Source organism: Abramis brama (genome assembly GCF_963993115.1).
Source record: "Abramis brama genome assembly, chromosome: 18".
Lineage (NCBI taxonomy): Eukaryota > Metazoa > Chordata > Actinopteri > Cypriniformes > Leuciscidae > Abramis > Abramis brama.
The window spans coordinates 22,674,153-22,695,632 of NC_139980.1; the positions used below are offsets into that span (position 1 = coordinate 22,674,153).

At 43.2% G+C, this 21,480-nt stretch overlaps 1 protein-coding gene across 2 annotated transcripts in view; it reads left to right on the forward strand.

Moving 5' to 3' along the window:
• The window catches only part of LOC311068021 (RAC-alpha serine/threonine-protein kinase), a 44,283-nt gene that overhangs the window by 14,791 nt on the left and 8,012 nt on the right, over positions 1 to 21,480 (forward strand). For both annotated transcript variants that reach the window (XM_084090186.1, XM_084090187.1), the window contains exons 3-11: positions 3,893 to 4,021; positions 4,267 to 4,378; positions 4,561 to 4,687; positions 4,998 to 5,129; positions 5,299 to 5,364; positions 7,390 to 7,458; positions 7,644 to 7,769; positions 7,939 to 8,067; positions 16,440 to 16,654. In XM_084090186.1, the coding sequence (XP_083946312.1) occupies positions 3,893 to 4,021; positions 4,267 to 4,378; positions 4,561 to 4,687; positions 4,998 to 5,129; positions 5,299 to 5,364; positions 7,390 to 7,458; positions 7,644 to 7,769; positions 7,939 to 8,067; positions 16,440 to 16,654 (1,105 nt within the window). The remainder of the gene's footprint in view (positions 1 to 3,892; positions 4,022 to 4,266; positions 4,379 to 4,560; positions 4,688 to 4,997; positions 5,130 to 5,298; positions 5,365 to 7,389; positions 7,459 to 7,643; positions 7,770 to 7,938; positions 8,068 to 16,439; positions 16,655 to 21,480) is intronic.

The window sequence follows — 21,480 nt, forward strand, 5'->3', positions numbered from 1 at the left end:
CCTTCACCATCTACTGTCACCATACCTTCACCATCTCCTGTCACCATCCCTTCACCATCTACTGTCACCATCCCTCCGCCAGCTCCTGTACCATCCTTTCACCATCTACTGTCACCATCCCTTCACCATCTCCTGTCACCCCATCCCTTCACCATCCCTTCACCATCTCCTGTCACCATCCCTTCACCATCTCCTGTCACCATCTCCTGTCACCATCCCTTCACCATCTCCTGTCACCATCCCTTCACCATCTACTGTCACCATCCCTTCACCATCTACTGTCACCATCCCTTCGCCATCTCCTGTCACCATCCCTTCACCATCTACTGTCACCATCCCTTCGCCATATCCTGTCACCATCCCTACACCATCTCCTGTCACCCCATCCCTTCACCATCCCTTCACCATCTCCTGTCACCATCCCTTCCCCATCTCCTGTCACCATCCCTTCACCATCTATTGTCACCATCCCTTTCGCCATCTCCTGTCACCATCCCTTCACCATCTACTGTCACCATCCCTTCGCCATCTCCTGTCACCATGCCTTCGCCATCTCCTGTCACCATCCCTTCACCATCAACTGTCACCATCCCTTCACCAACTCCTGTCACCATCCCTTCACCTTCTCCTGTCACCATCCTTTCACCATCTACTGTCACCATCCCTTCGCCAGCTCCTGTCACCATCCTTTCACCATCTACTGTCACCATCCCTTCACCATCTCCTGTCACCCCATCCCTTCACCATCCCTTCACCATTTCCTGTCACCATCCCTTCACCATCTATTGTCACCATACCTTCACCATCTACTGTCACCATCCCTTCACCATCTACTGTCACCATCCCTTCGCCATCTCCTGTCACCATCCCTTCGCCATCTACTGTCACCATCCCTTCACCATCTACTGTCACCATCCCTTCGCCAACTCCTGTCACCATCCCTTCGCCATCTCCTGTCACCATCCTTTCACCATCTACTGTCACCATCCCTTCGCCATCTCCTGTCACCATCCTTTCACCATCTACTGTCACCATCCCTTCACCATCTCCTGTCACCCCATCCCTTCACCATACCTTCACCATCTACTGTCACCATCCCTTCACCATCTACTGTCACCATCCCTTCGCCATCTCCTGTTACCCCATCCCTTCACCATCCCTTCACCATTTCCTGTCACCATCCCTTCACCATCTACTGTCACCATACCTTCACCATCTACTGTCACCATCCTTTCACCATCTACTGTCACCATCCCTTCGCCAGCTCCTGTCACCATCCTTTCACCATCTACTGTCACCATCCCTTCACCATTTCCTGTCACCCCATCCCTTCACCATCCCTTCACCATTTCCTGTCACCATCCCTTCACCATCTATTGTCACCATACCTTCACCATCTACTGTCACCATCCCTTCGCCATCTCCTGTCACCATGCCTTCGCCATCTCCTGTCACCATCCCTTCACCTTCTCCTGTCACCATCCTTTCACCATCTACTGTCACCATCTCTTCGCCAGCTCCTGTCACCATCCTTTCACCATCTACTGTCACCATCCCTTCGCCAGCTCCTGTCACCATCCTTTCACCATCTACTGTCACCATCCCTTCACCATTTCCTGTCACCCCATCCCTTCACCATCCCTTCACCATTTCCTGTCACCATCCCTTCACCATCTATTGTCACCATACCTTCACCATCTACTGTCACCATCCCTTCACCATCTACTGTCACCATCCCTTCGCCATCTCCTGTCACCATCCCTTCGCCATCTCCTGTCACATCCCTTCACCATCTCCTTTCACCATCTCCTGTCACCATCCCTTCACCATCTCCTGTCACCATCCCTTCACCATCTGCTGTCACCATCCCTTCACCATCTACTGTCACCATCCCTTCGCCATCTCCTGTCACCATCCCTTCACCATCTACTGTCACCATCCCTTCGCCATATCCTGTCACCATCCCTACACCATCTCCTGTCACCCCATCCCTTCACCATCCCTTCACCATCTCCTGTCACCATCTCCTGTCACCATCCCTTCCCCATCTCCTGTCACCATCCCTTCACCATCTATTGTCACCATCCCTTTCGCCATCTCCTGTCACCATCCCTTCACGTCTACTGTCACCATCCCTTCGCCATCTCCTGTCACCATCCTTTCACCATCTACTGTCACCATCCCTTCACCGTCTACTGTCACCATCCCTTCGCCATCTCCTGTCACCATCCTTTCACCATCTACTGTCACCATCCCTTCACCATCTACTGTCACCATCCCTTCACCATCTACTGTCACCATCCCTTCGCCATCTCCTGTCACCATCCTTTCACCATCTACTGTCACCATCCCTTCACCATCTCCTGTCACCCCATCCCTTCACCATCCCTTCACCATTTCCTGTCACCATCCCTTCACCATCTATTGTCACCATACCTTCACCATCTACTGTCACCATCCCTTCACCATCTACTGTCACCATCCCTTCGCCATCTACTGTCACCATCCCTTCACCATCTACTGTCACCATCCCTTCGCCAACTCCTGTCACCATCCCTTCACCATCTCCTGTCACCATCCTTTCACCATCTACTGTCACCATCCCTTCGCCATCTCCTGTCACCATCCTTTCACCATCTACTGTCACCATCCCTTCGCCATCTCCTGTCACCATCCTTTCAACATCTACTGTCACCATCCCTTCGCCATCTCCTGTCACTATCCTTTCACCATCTACTGTCACCATCCCTTCGCCATCTCCTGTCACCATCCCTTCGCTATCTCCTCGTCCTCCTCCTAAGCCTCCTCCTTCTCCTCTCCATGATGCGAGGTCACGCCTTCCAGGAGGGAGCGTTCTGTGACACGTATTCAGATGTGTTTGTTCTTGGTTCGTTTTCATGGACTTTTAGTTTGTATTAATTACTCACCCTCATGTTGTTCCAACCCCGTAAGACCTTTGTTCATCTATGGAACACAGATTAAGATATGTTTTGTGAAATCCGAGAGGTTTCTGAACCAGCCTTAGGCAGCAACGTCATTGCAACTTTCAAGGCCCAGAAAGGTAGTAAATATATTGTTTAAATAGTCCATGTGACTACAGTGGTTCAACCTTAATGTTATAAAGTAACGAGAATACTTTTTGTGTGCAAAAGAATAAACTAAAATAATGACTTTATTCAGCAATCTCTCCACGTCATACTCCTACGCTGTTTACGTTGTAAACACAGTGCAGCGCTTCTGGGTTCTACGTCAGAACGCCTGCTCATTATTGGCCAGCTCCTGCGTCATCAGTACATGCATGCTTCGTGGTGCCAGCGTTGGCCAAAAATGAGCCGCCGTTCTGGTGTAGAATCCAGTGCGCTACACTGTATTTACAACTAAATAAGAAATGTAGAGAATTTAGATGGAGTATAATATGTGACACCACTGAACATGTAAACTTCCTAAAGTATTTAATGTAAACTGCACAGATATTTATCGTATACACGACCGTTCGAAAGTTTGGGGTCAGTAAGAATTGAGCAATTATTAAACAAGGATGCATTTAATTGATCAAAATGAACAGTAAAGACATTTAAAATTTTACAAAAGATTTGTATTGCAAATGATGCTAAAAAGTACATTACATATACAATTTTGTATTATAATCATATTTCACAATATTGCTGTTTTTCCTGCATTTTCGATCAAATAAATGCAGCCGTGGTGAATATAAGAGGCTTTTGAACAGTAATGTATTTTTTATCATATATATCACAGAGATTTTTCGTTACTGTTTATGCCTCCATTTTATACATGGCTTCATAATATCATATTATTGTTTATGTATTATGTTTGGAAGCTTTTTGTTAAAGATGTTCTACTGATCTAAATTTACTGTCTCTATTTTTAGGAGAATATATAAAGACATGGAGACCAAGATACTTTTTACTCAAGAGTGACGGAACTTTTATTGGGTACAAAGAGCGACCGCAAGATATTGACCAGCTGGAAACTCCACTCAATAACTTCTCTGTGGCACGTAGGTATCCATTTTGTTTGAACAGTTTACCGGGGAGAATTTACAGGTGAACAAGAATCTCTCTCTCTCTCTCTCTCTCTCTCTCTCTCTCTCTCTCTCTCTCTCTCTCTCTCTCTCTCTCTCTCTCTCTCTCTCTCTCTCTCTCTCTCTTTGCCTTTTTTGTTTGTATCTGGTCCCTTTTGCATCCTTCCCTAACCCCACTTAAAAACCCCAAAATGCATATACTTTTTTTCTCTCTCTCTCAGAATGTCAGCTGATGAAGACGGAGCGACCAAAGACAAACACTTTTATTATTCGGTGCCTGCAGTGGACTACTGTTATTGAACGCACTTTTCATGTTGAGACTCCAGAAGAAAGGTTGGTTTGTCATATTCATGAGCAAACAGTATGCAGTATAGTTCATTTACTGTATAAACTGTTTTGCTTAAATTCATGATAGCACTCCTCAAGTTCCCTAAAGTAAATTTTTTAATCTCTCATTGCACAAAAGAAAGCAGTAAAAGAAAAGTTACCCTGTGTGATTTTCTTGTTTTCTGCAGGGAGGAGTGGACGAAGGCCATCCAGGCTGTGGCAGATAGTCTACAGAAGCAGGAGGAAGAGAGAATGGACTCTTCACCTGATCCCATGGACATGGAGATGTACCTGTCCAAACCTCGCCTCAAAGTGGTAGGATAACAGCTGAAATGTTACTGTTACTTCACTGTTACCCCCCCCCCCCCCCCCATCATTATTGGTCCTCTCAACTATTTCCATAAAAATGTTAAGATGAAGCAAGTATTTTTCAGATTAAAATACTTTCCCCTATTCTTTTCTTAAGGAAAATAATTAATCTTATAAGTACACACTATAAGATAATGAAAAAGGAATAAAATATTGAAAAATAATCTGTGTAAAATAAATGTTTCTTTTTTTTTATCTAATTTTTTTTAATTATTCATTGGATTGGATTCATTGGACTTTTCTTTATGTTGTGCAGACAATGCATGACTTTGAATACCTTAAACTCTTGGGGAAAGGCACTTTTGGGAAGGTCATACTGGTGAAGGAGAAAGCCACAGGCAAATACTACGCTATGAAAATTCTCAAGAAGGATGTGATAGTAGCAAAAGTATGTCCTTTATTTTTACTTTTTCTTTCAGTAAATTTAAACATTGCATTGTGTGTTCACCTGTACAATTTTTTTTGTTTCCTTTTGACAAGTTCTAATTATACATAAATTGTAATTACTGTATATAAGAAGTTCTAACAAGTTATTTTCTTTACTTATTTATTTGTAGGATGAGGTTGCACACACACTTACTGAAAACCGGGTCCTCCAGAACTCCAAACACCCTTTCTTAACGGTAAGCTGATATTATCAAAGTAAAAACATTTTAGAATTAGTGGTTTATACATTAGTAAATGTAATTTACGGTACATTCCGTACAATCAATAAAAGCTCTAATCGACAGGACATTTTGGCCTTAGGGTTTTTGTTTGTTTGTTTTTTACCTCAGAACGTAATTTTTTAACTCTTAAAAATTTGTGGTTGCAATACCACACTTATAAAAGAAATAAACTGAGCCAGAGTTCCAGGTTTTAAAATCAGAAAACGCTCAAATCTTTTGGCTATACTTTTAAAACTGAGACTGCCTGGGATCCGAACGCAAGATACCATGACAGCATTTGAGTTTGTCGTCATTTATGATGGAGGAAAAAAGAGCCACATTTTCTTCTCCAATTGCAGCAACTTCCAGTTGCTTTATCGCAAATGTTTTATGCGATATTCAAATTTTAAGCAACTTTAAATGGAAACATAGCTACTGAAAATGAATATAATATTGCTTTGAACATTCCTTCAAGGCCTGCAGATTATAAAAACAGAAACAATTATAGACCTTTAAAATAATACACTATATCTACTCAATAAAATTGTGGCAACAGATTACAAGCAATATTATTAATTAAATTCAACAAATAAGAATTGAGTTAGAATTAATCAAATTAATTCCTTAAAAGTCAACCATTTAAAATGAATAATTGCAAATTGCACACAAAAAATTAAGAAAAATGTAAACAAAAGACGTCAAAGATGAATTGAGAACTCTTTATTTTTATTGCCAACACTGAAGACACCAGGTGATAATGAGCAGAATCAATGAAGGAAAGAGAAACACAAGAACTACAACTGACTGAAATTAAATCAATTGAAAAGACATTAAGGGCCCTATTTTAACGGTCTGAAACGCAACTATCAAACGCGAAACGCAAGTAACTTTGTGGGCGGATCTTGGGCACTGTTGCTATTGGCGGGTTAAATGACTCTTGCACCCGACGCAAATCTAAAATGGGTTGGTCTGAAGTAGCTACATTACACATAGGTGTGGTTTGGGCGTAACATGCAATAAACCAATCAGAGCGTCATCTCACATTCCCTTTAAAAGCAGGCATGCTTGTTCATGGCAATAGGCATTGCTATTATTATAATGGCAGAATGTCTTGCCACTATTGGTAAAACAGGTATATAGGGCCCTACATCTCTCTTATTACAAACCAGACTAACTTTATTTCTGCCAATCATCTAAAGAAGTTCTTATTGAGAATTAACAGAGGTTTAGATGTTAATGTTTTATTGAAAGTGTTTGGCCACCATGGTGATCAGTGTTTCCTTTAGTTGGGCAGTTTGACTTGACTTTATATTTGAGTTTCTGGTCTTTGTAATAGTGTTTACCAAAACACATAATTTGTTACAAAGGACACCATGAATTAAAATTATCAGGTTATATAGTTTTTTCAGCATCATAAAGTAGAATAATTCACTAATCTTATCACTGACCAAAAGTAACAATTTGATATCAATAGATTTTCACCAATATTATTTTGTTGGCACAAATCAGACATTCTGAATTTTGATTTTTAAATACACTGCAGAAAAATATATACAATTTATTTTTTTATTTTTTTAGACACAGACATACAGAATCAGCATATGAATCTCAACAATTCTTCATGCCGCAATTCATTCTGGGATCATGAGTTTTATATTATAATGGATCCCAGGATGCATTGCGGCATGAAGCATGTCACCACTGTTGAGAATCATATGCTGATTCTGTATGTCTGTGTATTTAAAAAACAAAAAACAAAAAAAACGACAGTATAGTGTATTTAAAAATAAAAAGATTCTAAATGTCTGATCTGTCTGATCTTGTTACTATTATTAAAAACTATTATTATAAAATAACTACTTTTGATAATTTATGAGATCAACCATTTTTCTTTAAGAAGATTAAACCTTTGTCATCTGACCATCTTTGTTTATGGCTTCCTTTGCAACAAATTATGTGCTTTAGCAAAATTATGATCCTAATGTCACCTCTGTGTTGCAGGGTCTGAAGTATTCTTTCCAGACTCATGACCGATTATGTTTTGTTATGGAGTATGCAAATGGAGGAGAGGTGAGATCTTGTAAAGGTGAAGTTTAACAATGACTGTTCATTAAAATTAACCAAATAAATATTTTCTTTTAATTTCATTTAACAATCAAATGTTTATTCAAATAATGTGTGTATTAATTATAATGAATTTTACCCCAGAAGATTCACAATTCAAATGCATCTTTATATTTGTTCTTATATCACAGCTTTTCTTTCATTTATCGCGAGATCGTGTTTTTTCGGAAGAGAGAGCAAAGTTTTATGGGGCAGAGATCGTCTCAGCCCTGGATTACCTTCATTCCGAGAGAAACGTGGTTTATAGAGACCTAAAGGTGAGATAGAAATATAGTAGAAATTTTTTCAAAATTACAAATTCCATACAATATGAATGATAAATGTTTGAAATGACAGAATGTGTATTTAGTGTAATGCTACTTGTTGCATCACTATCAAACATACAGTATATGTCACATTATAAGGAATATAATTATTCTGTGGTAGTTGGAGAACCTGATGCTGGATAAAGATGGCCATATAAAGATCACAGATTTTGGCCTGTGTAAGGAAGGAATTACAGACGGAGCAACAATGAAGACATTCTGTGGTACACCAGAGTATCTCGCTCCAGAGGTAATAAAACATTCAATGAAAGAGATGTGAAACAAGTTCCATGAACTAGTAGTTAGTAAATATACATTATTCTAATAATAAATGAACGCCGAACAGAGAAGGAAATCCAGGGAGGATTATCCTCAGGATTGCAAGTTTATGTCCCGCAATCTCTCAGAATTGTGATATAAACTTGCGAGAACAAAGTCAGAATTGTGAGATACAAATATTTTAGATTTAAATGTTACCTATGTAAAATGATATAAATATCATTTCATGTTGTGACTGTAGGACTAATCATTATGTCCCCTATGAACTGCATGTGTGAGTAAATATTATGTAGATCTATTGTTTACATCAAATTCATGCTTTAATAGTAGACTAATCATCAGAGGTTTCATCAGTCCAGTCTGTCCATTTAATGGCTTGCAACCATAAAGACTTTGACCACAGTCTTCCATAAAAATTAAGACCATCTTTTTTTGCATCCCGATTCTGACATCCAACGGCACAATACTTTTTTTTCCATTTTATTCCGTGGATCTCGCCCGTTTTCCTCCACTTGTTACCACTGTTTTTCCTGCCACCACAATGTGGGCGCAGCATTCGCAAACATTCCCTACTCAGGGACCCATGGTTACATACGTAACTGAGACATTTTGGTACTATTCAGGGCTATAACAGAACATTTAAATTTTAAAACCACACATTGTCACTTTACCTAAATAAATGAACTACTGCTAATAGAATAAAATAAAATACATGTAAATAATGAATTCATATTCATAATAGAAAAACAAAACTTGTTAGAAAATAGAATAATTCAAAACAAATGATCCACTAAATCTGAAGAAACAAAGCTCCATAGAAATAAAGGACCTTAAAGTAAACAATAAATAAAAAAATCATAACAGTAGATTTGCGAAGACCTGTACTGTAGCTCTGTTATCATCCCTCCAACATTTTGCCTTCAACCAAGTGAATAGACTTTTCCTATGTGCCTATCTTATTTCTGAATTTACTGCTTGTTGATCATTTTACTGTCAAACAAATGCTAACAATCTATAGCATTGTTTATCCTCTGCTATTTGGTTGCCTGGAGAATTGTGTTCAGACACCTCCAAAAGAAGACAATAAAATGAAATCTTTTTTGCAAACCTTGCAAATTTCCATATCACCGCATGATGAACGCTAAAAGAAATGGCTTTTTGGTTTTACTAAATTTTTTTAAGGCAAGTGGTTACACAAAATAAATATATCTTCATTTTAATCATATATTTTTAGTTACTCACTTAGTCACTCACTACGTTTACATGTGCATTAATAACGCGATTATTTTTAATAATCAGAGTAAGGTCTTAATCGCAGTAAGATGTTTACATGACATGAGCAGAACTCTTCACTCTCATTCACTCACTCGTTGTTTACATGCAAATTTCATTATTCAGATTTTTCGCTAATAAGAATGGTTATACCACACTCAGTATGCATGTTATCGGCCATTGTTTTAATCTACTCAATCTACAAAATACATTTTTATGGATGTACTGGATATTATTCGGCACCGTGATAAACATTGCAGTGCTGGTGTTGTGCCAAATATTGTGACTCACCGAATTATGTGACCCTTGTAGGCCACTGCGTTCTTCGCGCCGGAAAAGAGACTGCGCAGCGAGTTGTGTTAATAGAGTTTAGCGATTTGGTGAAGAGAAAACTTCAGAATAATGTCACAGAGTTCATTCATGAAGTTGTGTGAACAACACACCGTGTAGAACCGAGCACATGTGCACATTGGTCAGAGCGGTAATAATGCAATAGAAGTGTTTACATGCCTGTTAATTGACATCAAAATCATTGTATGATATATGGTTAATGCGAATATGGTTACTATTATTATGAGCTTAATTGCATTAATTTGATCAAAGTATTGTGTTTACATGAGGTAAAGTTTAATCGCAGGGTGGCCATTATCCCATTATAATCGCATTATGAGAGTGCATGTTAACGCACTGACTGTTTTTAGTTATATCAATTCAGATACATTGAGTAGAGTCTGTGATTTTTGAGTATCTTCCTTCTGTTATCTCAGCACATGCAGCCATCCACAACCTAACCACAAGCTCTACTCTTCAGCACAACGATAACCATACAAAGTCAAAGTCAAGTCACCTTTATTTATATAGCGCTTTATAAAATACAGATTGTTTCAAAGCAGCTTTACAGTGATAAACAGGAACAATTATGCAGTTCGGCTGTTGTTCAACTGAAGTCAGTTCAGAGTTGATTCCATTCTGTTGTAAATATCACAAATTGTTAATTTAGTTCATTTCATCTATAAAGCAGTTCTGGAGAAAACAGTGATGTCATCATCCAGCTCAGTTCAGTTCTCATTCAAAACCGTCAGTACAGTCAGATCAATAATATTGTTGAATATTACGTGTCCCGAACTAAGCAAGCCAGAGGCGACAGTGACAAGGAACCCAAACTCCATCAGGAGACAGAATTGAGAAAAAAACCTTGGGCGAACCCAGGCTCAGTTGGGGGCCAGTTCTCATCTGGCCAACGAACGAACAATGTATGATTATGATTCAGGCTGCATCACAAGTCAGAATTCACTTCGGGATTGGTAGCATTCAAATATTCATCCAAATACTTCAACATAACTGAAACTCTTTTCAATGTCAATTTACCATAACTGAACATTAAACAATAACAAGTCTCTCACTTCACTCAAAAACACATAAAATAACACTTCATTTCAACATTTACTCTCCTGATCTTGGCATATGCAAAGCATGCCAGGAACTAACAATCCACCACCCAGTTTCAGTTAATTAAACAAAAATCATTCATGTAATCCCAACACAAATGGATTAAGTAAACTTTAATTTTACATATATTTAAGTGGACTGAACACAATGAAATTAAATTTGGACAAAATGTACAGTTTTTAGTTAGTTTTATCCTTTATTGTCTCCCTTGAAGAAATTTGTCTTGGGCAATCAAGAGAGCAGGTCAACACACAACAGTTTATTACATTATACCTATAAGACATGACACACTACCAAACACATTACCCATTTACCCTCACCCACACACATACAGATCATTCCTTATCATTCAATAATTTAATTGATAGTGGAATTACAGGCCTGGCAGACAAGGCTTAAATTAAGCAAGGATAAGGCTTTAAAATTAGGGCATTTAAGTAACTTATATAAACATGCCAAAACATAACTGGTGTTCATCATGAGACAAAACATCTCGGTTACTAAAGTAAACTTGGTTCCCTGAGATGAGGGAATGAGTATTACGTAAGGCTAGCTTACGCTTTGGGAAAACTCCTTTTCTCGAGAATATTGAAGCCAATTTTTTAAAACAGCATACACAGATGAGCGACTAGCGCGGTCATTGGTTGTGTTGCGGCAACTGCACGAACCTATGGCAAGGCAGCTCAGACGCGCAAACCAATCAGGCCACTCAGGTTTAATTGACTGAAGCGATCCCCTGATCAAAGCACAGTAGCACGGCGGGTTACGCAATACTCGATACTGAGGCCACCATCCTTTTTCAGAACGAGGAAGTAGCGACTGTATAAGGCCGACTCGCTTTGTGAAAGAGGGACTGGTTTCGACAGCTCCCTTTTCTAACAGTTTCGACACTTCGTTGCGAAGGATGTGCGCCACATCTCTTCTCACTGTCGTTTCGACCACGGCTCGAAAGCACAGGGGAATGCGAGCAAACTGTAGCGAGTAGCCTCGTTTTATTATGTTCAACACCCATACTGATATACCGGGGATGGCCTCCCAGGCCTTGGCCTGCATAGTTAGGGGTTGAATGAAAACTGGGGACGGGCCGCTCTGTGGCAGGGACCCGGCCACCCAGCCGTCTTGCAATGCTGTGCGAACAGCGCTTATGTGCAGGGGTGCGTCCATTACAGTGGCCACACCATTATCACATCTCCAGCGCGAGCTGGAGGGAGAACTGAAACTGTGAGAACAGTTTTCATGTGTAGGGGTGCATACTTCATAATGGGCACACAACCTACATGTATTACATCTCCCGCACGAGCTGGGGGGAGAATTGGTACTGTGGTGGCAGTGCTTATGTGTAGGGGTGCATACTTCATAGTGGGCACACGCACTACATTCATTACCTCTCCAGCTTGAGCTGGAGGAGAGGTTAATACTGTGGGAACAGTGCTTGTGTGTAGGTATGCGTACTTTATCGTGGGCACGTGACCTACATATGACACAGACAGAAAAGAGCTCTTTTTGTGCTTTATTTGTAAAAAACGGCGTTTGTTTGCAGGTGTGCGTGTTTTATAACAGACCCATTTACTGCAACATCGGTATTTCCATCCGCCTGAAAAGAGAGGGCTGGGAAATGTGTGAGATGCTTTTTGGAAAGTGGTCCGGCCTCGGCGGGACTCAAACTCTCTCTCTTTCTTCCTAAGGCTGGGAAGGCTTATGAGGCTCGGGGTCCAACACAATCTTGGATCGGTGACGGACTTTAGCCGCTGGGCGGGGCTGGGAGACCGGAGGCGCTGATTTTACCTGCTGAGGAGGTGGCGCCTTCATTTGGCGACTCGAAGCAGAGCGGGAGCGTTTCGGGAGAAAGTGACACATAGCTTGCGATGCTTTCTGAGCCTCAGTGTAGCGCTCCGCGAACCCTTTGACTGCTGGGCCGAACAGACCGGTGGTGGAGATAGGGGAGTCCAGAAAAGCTGCCCTATCTGCGTGCTTCATGTCAGTCAAATTAAGCCATAGGTTCTGCTCAAGCACCGTCAAGCTGGCCATGCTTCGTCCAATCGCCTGGGCTGTCGACTCTGTGGCTCGCAGGGCCAGGTCTGGCGAAGACCACTCGAGCAAAGGCTCATGGTTTTCAACGGCCTTGGTGAGCACGCGGTGAAGCTCTGCATCGATGCTCGTTCTCGTGCTGGCTTGTGTTGACGGACCGGGGCCTGAAACGGAGCCCACCGACTCGTCGCATTCGGATGCAGCGATGGAAAGGCTGTCATCCTTCTCGCCCTCCTCGTCTGATGCCCCAAAAGAGACGAGACATGCCGCTCGCATAGAGGGGCGCTGGTCCGCCTGTTTAAACAGGACCGGTGAGGGAGTTTCTCTGTGAGAGAGTGAGGCACGCGGGGACTGGGTCGGCGTGTGTTCTTGCATCCATCCACTCTGGCATCCTTTGTGAATGGCACTTCTTTTTGCGCGGCTTGAGCAGAGGGAGAGAGGCGAGAAGCGCAGGGTCGTCGTCGGCGAAAACAGCCAGTCGAGCCCGCAGGGTGGGGAGATCCATCGAGTCGCACTCAGGGCAGCCGTCCTTGGCGAGTGCAGCTTCCGCATGGCCCAGACAGGAAGCACAGAGATTGTGACGGTCCCCGCTGAAAAGAGGGCCTCGGCATGAGGCGCAGGTGGTGCGAGGCATTTGAAGAAACACCTTCGAAATTTAGCTCTCTTTGAAAAAGTGTGACGCAACAACGAACACACTAGCGTTAAAGGATATGGCGCGCCGGATGGCACAGCAGAACAGCGGGCTGAAGGCGGCATCCGGTGAACCCAGGAAGCCGGCGTCCTCAGGGCTGCGAAGCAGAAGGCTTGTTCCACTGAAAGCTTGTCGACGGCGGCGAAGGCTTCTATCCAGAGATCAGCGAAGTGGAGTGTTCACTGAAGGAAATAAAATCTGAGTTCCTTGGCAAAGAATGGGTGCTTATATAGCCATAACTCACGCCCATTCTGGCGGGCTCTGACGCGCTAGGGTGCGAAGCAGCCTGATTGGTTCGCGCGTCTGAGCCGCCTCGCCATAGGTTTAGTTTTCTGGGACGTCCACTACTGCGAAGATTGGCAACTGTCTTGAATGTTTTCCACTTGTAAATAATCTTCCTTACTGTAGAATAATGGACTTGTTGGAAATATAACCCTTCTCAGATTGATGACAGCAATAACTCACATAGCAACACTGTGACATCCGAGATCCGGCCCACATCTGGCACATGCGGAAAGATGATCTGGCCCACATGCAGCATGGAATGACGGCCCTTGGGTGGTCCACTCCTGTTTGCCAGATCTGGGCCACAAGCATGCCATAGCAATGCCACATGTCAGCCAAGAGCAAATAAATAAACCAGAACTGGACCTTATCTGAGCTACAAAATCTGTGTATATTAAATATGGAGTCATTTTAACCTTAATAAGTCTGTTAACAAGCAGAATCACTGAAGGAAAGAAGAGAACAGAAAAAGAGATGAGCAGAAACACAATAACTACAACTGACTTCAGCCACAGTCTTAGATGAAATCAAAAGAAGACATTAAATCTCTCAAGATCTCAGCAGAGGATTAAACAACTCCATAAACAGCATTACCAGCTTCACTTATTACTAACCAGACTGACTTTATTTCTGTCAGACGTCTACAAAAGGTTTTATTGAGAATTAACAGGGGTTTAACTCTAATGTGTTTCATTTGAAGTGTTTCCATTAGTTGGGCTCTTAACTCTTATTATAGCTTTTCGTCTTTTTTGGCTGCTGTGACAGTGTGTTTGTCAAACAGATTTGCAGTAGCAAAGAAAGCTAAAATGAAACAATAGCAGGTGATGATGATTACCTGTTGATGGTTTATAATCATCATGAAATAGACTGATTCACTGATTTATTTTTATTCTAACAATTGTGTTGTACCATTCATATATTCACATCACAAACCCTGTGTTACTGCAGCATGAGATCCAGCAGTATTATAAAAATCAGTTAGAAGATTTTAACAAATATGAGCACAAAAAGTTAATCTACGATGACACACACAGATATCAATCAGCACATCACATACATAGCAACTCAACTGCTTGATTGTTTATATCATCCTTAAAAATAAACTATCCTATCGCTCAGCTTAAAACCGCTAAATGTGGACACTTAGGCATTAAGATATTATAAACATTATCATCTTGGATTTCTGTAAATCAGTTTTGAATTCTTGTGTATTGTGAAAAGCACTATAAAAATTAAATTATGAGAACATTATTTCATGACAAGGCAGATTGGCTGATGGCACCAGTACAGTACATGTACAGTGCCAAGCCACGAGCTATGACGTGAACAGGCAGCCATTTTGTGCTTTCAAGAGCCCTCCACAAATCACTGTCAAAACATCTACTATACTGTAATGAAAATTTGCGATTTAACAAAATAAATGCATGCAAATACATAAATAATTAAAGCTACAAGTAGCATTTATCGGGGTTCAAGCATTTAAGGCCTTTAAGCACATAAGCATTTAAGACATTAAGTTTTATTTAGCAAGCTTTTAACCACTGAAATAATAGATGGAAAAGTCCATTTACAGCCAATACAGGCAATTTACCATAGGAAATATGTGGTATTCAAAGCTTTTTGACAGTTATAGCGCCACCTATGGTCCGATGTCCATAAAATGTTGCTTTGCTTGTTTAGAATGTTATGTCACATATGCTCATCAATTTTCCTTTAGGATTTATAGGCTTTTGAGTGTATTTTGCCTTTTCTAAATGACCCTGTTACAGCCACCCAAAAGTTAAACTTTTTTTCGATAATTATTGATCTAGAGAGTCCAGAGAATTGTCCTAGACTGGTTTGGTTCCGATTGGGCGAAAAACCAGGGACTAGTTCGCAAAAGTAGGTTTTGGATAAAATTCGACATAGCAGAAAATTTTTCCTGCCTAAATCGAAATTGGAGATACACATTTTGTCCGACTTGAGCCAGGGATCACAATGGTGTAAGACACTTGAGTCAAACGGTCTTAGAGTTATGAGCAATTTTGCACTTTTGGTTGCTGTAGCGCCACCTATGGGCCAATCGGGGTCATACACTGATTGAGGTTGATTGAAATTGAGGCCTACCATCTGGCCAGGTTTCAAGTCTCTAGGCCTTACGGTTTGGCCTGCACGATCAGTTTTACAAATCCTTACAATTACAATAGGGTTTCAGCATTTCATGCTTGAACCCCTAAATATAAAAATATATAAATAAATGTCAGAACACAGCAGCAGCTATTTGAATGATTGTCAATGGAGAAACACGCTTTTTGGTCCTGATAATGTACACTGTAACAAATTGCTGTAAATTTTACAGCAATTTACTGCCAATTTTGGTTGCCAGTAAGCCTGTAAATTTTACAAGATTGCCGTAAATCATAAACTACAATTATACTGTAAAATTATACAGCACACCTGTAAAAGCAGCAAAACTAGAGCAGTTGTGAATTTACAGTTCTTTAATGTAATCTTTATAGCATGTTACTGTTATTATGGCAACTACCATGCTAAACAGCAAAATCTTGACCCATTTGCCCCGCTTTTGAAATTGTCAGATTCAAAGTTTATGGCTCAGGTTCTCTGCTGCTTTTTTTCAGGTTCTTGAGGACAATGATTATGGCCGGGCGGTGGACTGGTGGGGGTTGGGTGTGGTCATGTACGAGATGATGTGCGGCCGGTTGCCCTTCTACAACCAGGATCATGAGAAGCTCTTTGAATTAATCCTCATGGATGAGATCCGTTTCCCTCGTACACTTGGGCCCGAGGCAAAATCATTGCTCTCAGGACTGCTTCAGAAAGACCCGAAACAGCGGTGAGAGACCTCTGAATGTTGTCAAGTAATCACTCTTAGTGTTGTATGGTCCACTGTTTTAAGAATTCATGTTATTATGAAGGATGTGTTTCTCTCAATTAATTGATTCATAACATCACCTGGAAGGTCTGTGACTGTTTTAGTAGATTCTTATTTCTTTGAATTGTTGCGTTTTACATGCAACCCTGAATAGGGTAAAATAATAGTAATAATAATAATTTATATACATATATATATTAGCCTTTGGAAATGTATGGTTTCACGTATCAGAACATAATAAAAATCATCTGGTCGTTGGCAGGTTTTAAACGAACAACAACAAATGACATATTACACCGTGTCATTATTCATTTAACAAAAATAAAGCCAAAATGGAAAATCCATGGGTGACAAACCAAGTACACCCTGTGATTCAATTGTTTAAGCCACTTTTAACAGCAATAAGTTGAAGGAATGATTTTCTATATAACAGTATCAGTCTATCGCATCGTTCTGGAGGAATTTTGTCCCGTTATTCTTTATAACGTTTCTTCAGTTCATTGAGATTTGAGGGCATTTGTTTATGCACAGCTCTCTTAAGCACACCATTTCAGTCGGGCTGAGGTCTGGACTTTGACTGGGCCACTGCAACACTTGATTCTGTTATTTTTCAGCCATTCTGTTGTAGATTTGCTGGTGTGCTTGTGATAATGTTCCTGTTGCATGACCCAAATCCGGCCAAGCTTTAGCTGTAAGACAGATGGCCTCACACTTGACTCTAAAATACTTTGGTATACAGAGGAGTTCATGGTCAACTCAATGACTGCAATGTGCCCAGCAGGTCCTGTGGCTGCAAAACAAGCCCAAAATCATCAACCCTCCATCCGCGTTGTGGACAGCTGGTATAAGGTGTTTATGCTGATATGCTTATCTTGGGGTGAATTTGCTGGGACGTCCACTTCTGGGAAGATTGGCAACTGTCTTGAATGTTTTCCACTTGTAAAGCTTCCTTACCGTAGAATAATAGACTTAAAATTGTTGGAAAATGGCCATTCTCAGATTGATGACAGCAATAATTGCTTCTCTTAGATCATTGCTGATGTCTTTCCTCCTTGGCATTGTTAACACACACCTGAATGCTTCAGACCAGCAAACTATCAAAAACATCTTCTTTTTTTTAAAGAGGTGATCACACTTGCTGATGATCAATTAATCGGGCATTTGATTAGCAGCGCCAGACTCATACCGTATTGTTCCGAATCTATAAGAAGACCCTGAATATAAGAAGACCCCCATTTTCAAGATGAACCTTTTGGAAAAAGACTTTTTGAAGACCAAATCTTGTCTTTTAAAAGAAAATACTTTATTTCAAAATAATTGTCATATTGCATGCTTTTCATATTACATTTTTGTATTTTTGTATTTGAAGTATGGTAAATACTGGTAAAATGTACCAACAACAATCACATTCAACACTTTATGGCATACCATAAAAACAAACTGAAGTCCTCATTTAGTAGATTTCACTATGACTTTTTTATGTACAGTGACAGATGCTGGCATGTCAAAAAACACATGCCAAAAAAACATTACCTATCTGATCCAGGGGGGATATGAATGTTTTTTCCTTAGACAATACGCTGAAAAGACAGCAGTTTCTCCCTAAAGTCAGAGGGCAAGCACTAATCCATTACACGCTTCGAGGATATTGACAGACAAGACTACGTTGCTGAAATAAGAAATGATGGGCCTCGCTGGTGGGTAAGTAAACAAACAAAACACCCATGTGCAGCACAAGACAGGACAGGCATGTGACATTACCCCCTCCCTATGGAGCGGCTACCAGACGCTCCATCAGACCAGGGCGGGACGGGAGGAACAGACCAAGGCGGGACGGGAGGAACAGACCAGGGCGGGGCAGACTGTCCATCGGGCGGCCAGGGCGGAGACTTTCCCTCGGGCGGCCAGGGCGGAGCAGACTGTCCATCGGGCGGCCAGGGCGGAGACTTTCCCTCGGGCGGCCAGGGCGGAGCAGACTGTCCATCGGGCGGCCAGGGCGGAGACTTTCCCTCGGGCGGCCAGGGCGGAGCAGACTGTCCATCGGGCGGCCAGGGCGGAGACTTTCCCTCGGGCGGCCAGGGCGGAGACTTTCCCTCGGGCGGCCAGGGCGGAGACTTTCCCTCGGGCGGCCATGGCACCGGAACAGACACCACCGGCTCAGGAACAGACACCACCGGCTCAGGAACTGGAACTGGCACCACCGGCTCAGGCACTGGAACTGGCACCACCGGCTCAGAAACAGGAACTGGCACCATCGACTCAGGCACTGGAACTGGCACCACCGACTCAGGCACTGGAACTGGCACCACCGACTCAGGCACTGGAACTGGCACCACCGACTCAGGCACTGGAACTGGCACCACCGGAACTGGCACTGGAACTGGCACCACCGACTCAGGCACTGGAACTGGCACCACCGGAACTGGCACTGGAACTGGCACTGGAACTGGCACCACTGGAACTGGCACCACCGTCTCAGGCACTGGAACTGGCACCACCGACTCAGGCACTGGAACTGGCACCACCGACTCAGGCACTGGAACTGGCACCACCGGAACTGGCACTGGAACTGGCACCACCGGAACTGGCACTGGAACTGGCACCACCGGCTCAGGCACTGGAACTGGCACCAACGGAACTGGCACCACCGGAACTGGCACCACCGGAACTGGCACCACCGGCTCAGGCACTGGAACTGGCACCAACGGCTCAGGCACTGGAACTGGCACCACTGGAACTGGCACCACCGGCTCAGGCACTGGAACTGGCACCAACGGCTCAGGCACTGGAACTGGCACCACCGGCTCAGGAACAGACACAGGCTCGACGGCGGCCATCTTGTCAGGGGACACAGGCTCGGCAGGCGTGACGTGAACAGGCTCGGCGGCGGCCATCTTGTCCAAAGACACAGGCTCGGCGGGCGTGACGTGAACAGGCTCGGCGGCGGCCATCTTGTCCAAAGACACAGGCTCGGCAGGCGTGACGTGAACAGGCTCGGCGGCGGCCATCTTGTCCAAAGACACAGGCTCGGCGGGCGTGACGTGAACAGGCTCGGCGGCGGCCATCTTGTCCAAAGACACAGGCTCGGCAGGCGTGACGTGAACAGGCTCGGCGGCGGCCATCTTGTCCGAAGACACAGGCTCGGCAGGCATGACGTGAACATGCTCGGCGGCGGCGGCCATCTTGTCCGAAGACATAGGCTCAGGAACAGTCTCTGGATCGGCAGACGTCCTGTGCTTCCTCCACGCCTGCAGTACCGCCACTGCATAAAAAAGGAAGACCACTCTCTTGGCCGTGGCAGGACTGATGGTGGGCGGCTCAGAGACGATCTCAGGGATGACAGCGGGCTGCTCGGAGGGGATGGCCTCCGGGACGACAGTGGGCTGCTCAGAGGGGACGGCCTCCGGGCCATTGGGGAGGCAGGTAGTCTTCCTCCTCCGCCTCCGGACCACCGGACTCGAGACCACCGGAACGGGGACCACCGGAACTGGGACCACCGGAACTGGGACCACCGGACTCGGGACCACCGGACTCGGGACCACCGGAACAGTCACGTAGGGAGTCTTCCCTCCTCCGTTTCGGGACCACCGGAACTGGGACCACTGGACTCGGGACCATCGGACTCGGGATCACCGGAACTGGGACCACCGGAACTGGGACCACCTGACTCGGGACCACCTTCCTGGCAATTCTCTCCTGATGGCGAATAAGACCCTCCACCATCGCCTCAAAACTGACCCGATCAAACGCCGATCGGATCAGCCAGTCCATCGGTTCGTCAAGCGCATGATTAAATAAGTCCTTACGAGCCTCCTTGTCAAGATTCAGCCCCTCAGCTGCGCTACAGAACACGTGACTGAATTCTCTCACCCCCGTCCCCTGCTGACGAAGGGAGATTAGCTCCTGAAATCGGAGAATCCGCTCCCAGTGCGGACAGGAGACTGGTTGCGCCCCCTTTCTCCGCTGAGTCCTCATTGGTCGGTTCGTTCTGTCACGGAATGGGTAAATACAAAAGGTGCGAGGACTCAAGTGCAGAGAAAGAAATATTTATTAATAAAAGAAAAGCTAAACACAAAACAAAACCCACGAGGGGGAAAACATAACTAGTAAATACAAAACCAAAAACAGAACAAGAACTTACTGGGGAATCACAGGGAACAGGAAACATTAGACAACGAACCGACACAGACTGCAAACAAGAGGGGACTTATAAAGGGAACTAATCAAGAGGGAACAGGTGAAAGAACTCAAACAATAATCAGATAACAAGTGGGAGGGATCAGACAATGACATGAGCACATAGCCCAAAATAACAAAACACCCATGTGCAGCACAAGACAGGACAGGCATGTGACAATTGGTAAGTTTCGTCAGGGTGTGAAGAAATATAGAGCTGCATATCATCAGCATAACAGTGAAAACTAATGCCATGCTTCCTTCCAAGGGTGGCATGTACAGAGTGAACAGCAACGGTCCTAGTACTGAGCCTTGTGGTACGCGATACTGAACTTGTGATCGATAAGACATCTCTTCATTTACTGCTACAAACTGATAACGGTCAGATAAGTATGATTTAAACCATGCTAATGCAATTCCACTAATGCCAACATAATTTTCGAGTCTATTTAAAAGAATGTTGTGGTCGATAGTGTCAAATGCAGCTCTAAGATCAAGTAACACTAATAGAGAGATACAACCACGATCGGATGATAAGAGCAAATCATTTGTGACTAATGAGAGCTGTCTCAGTACTATGGTACGGTCTAAATCCTGATTGAAAATCCTCG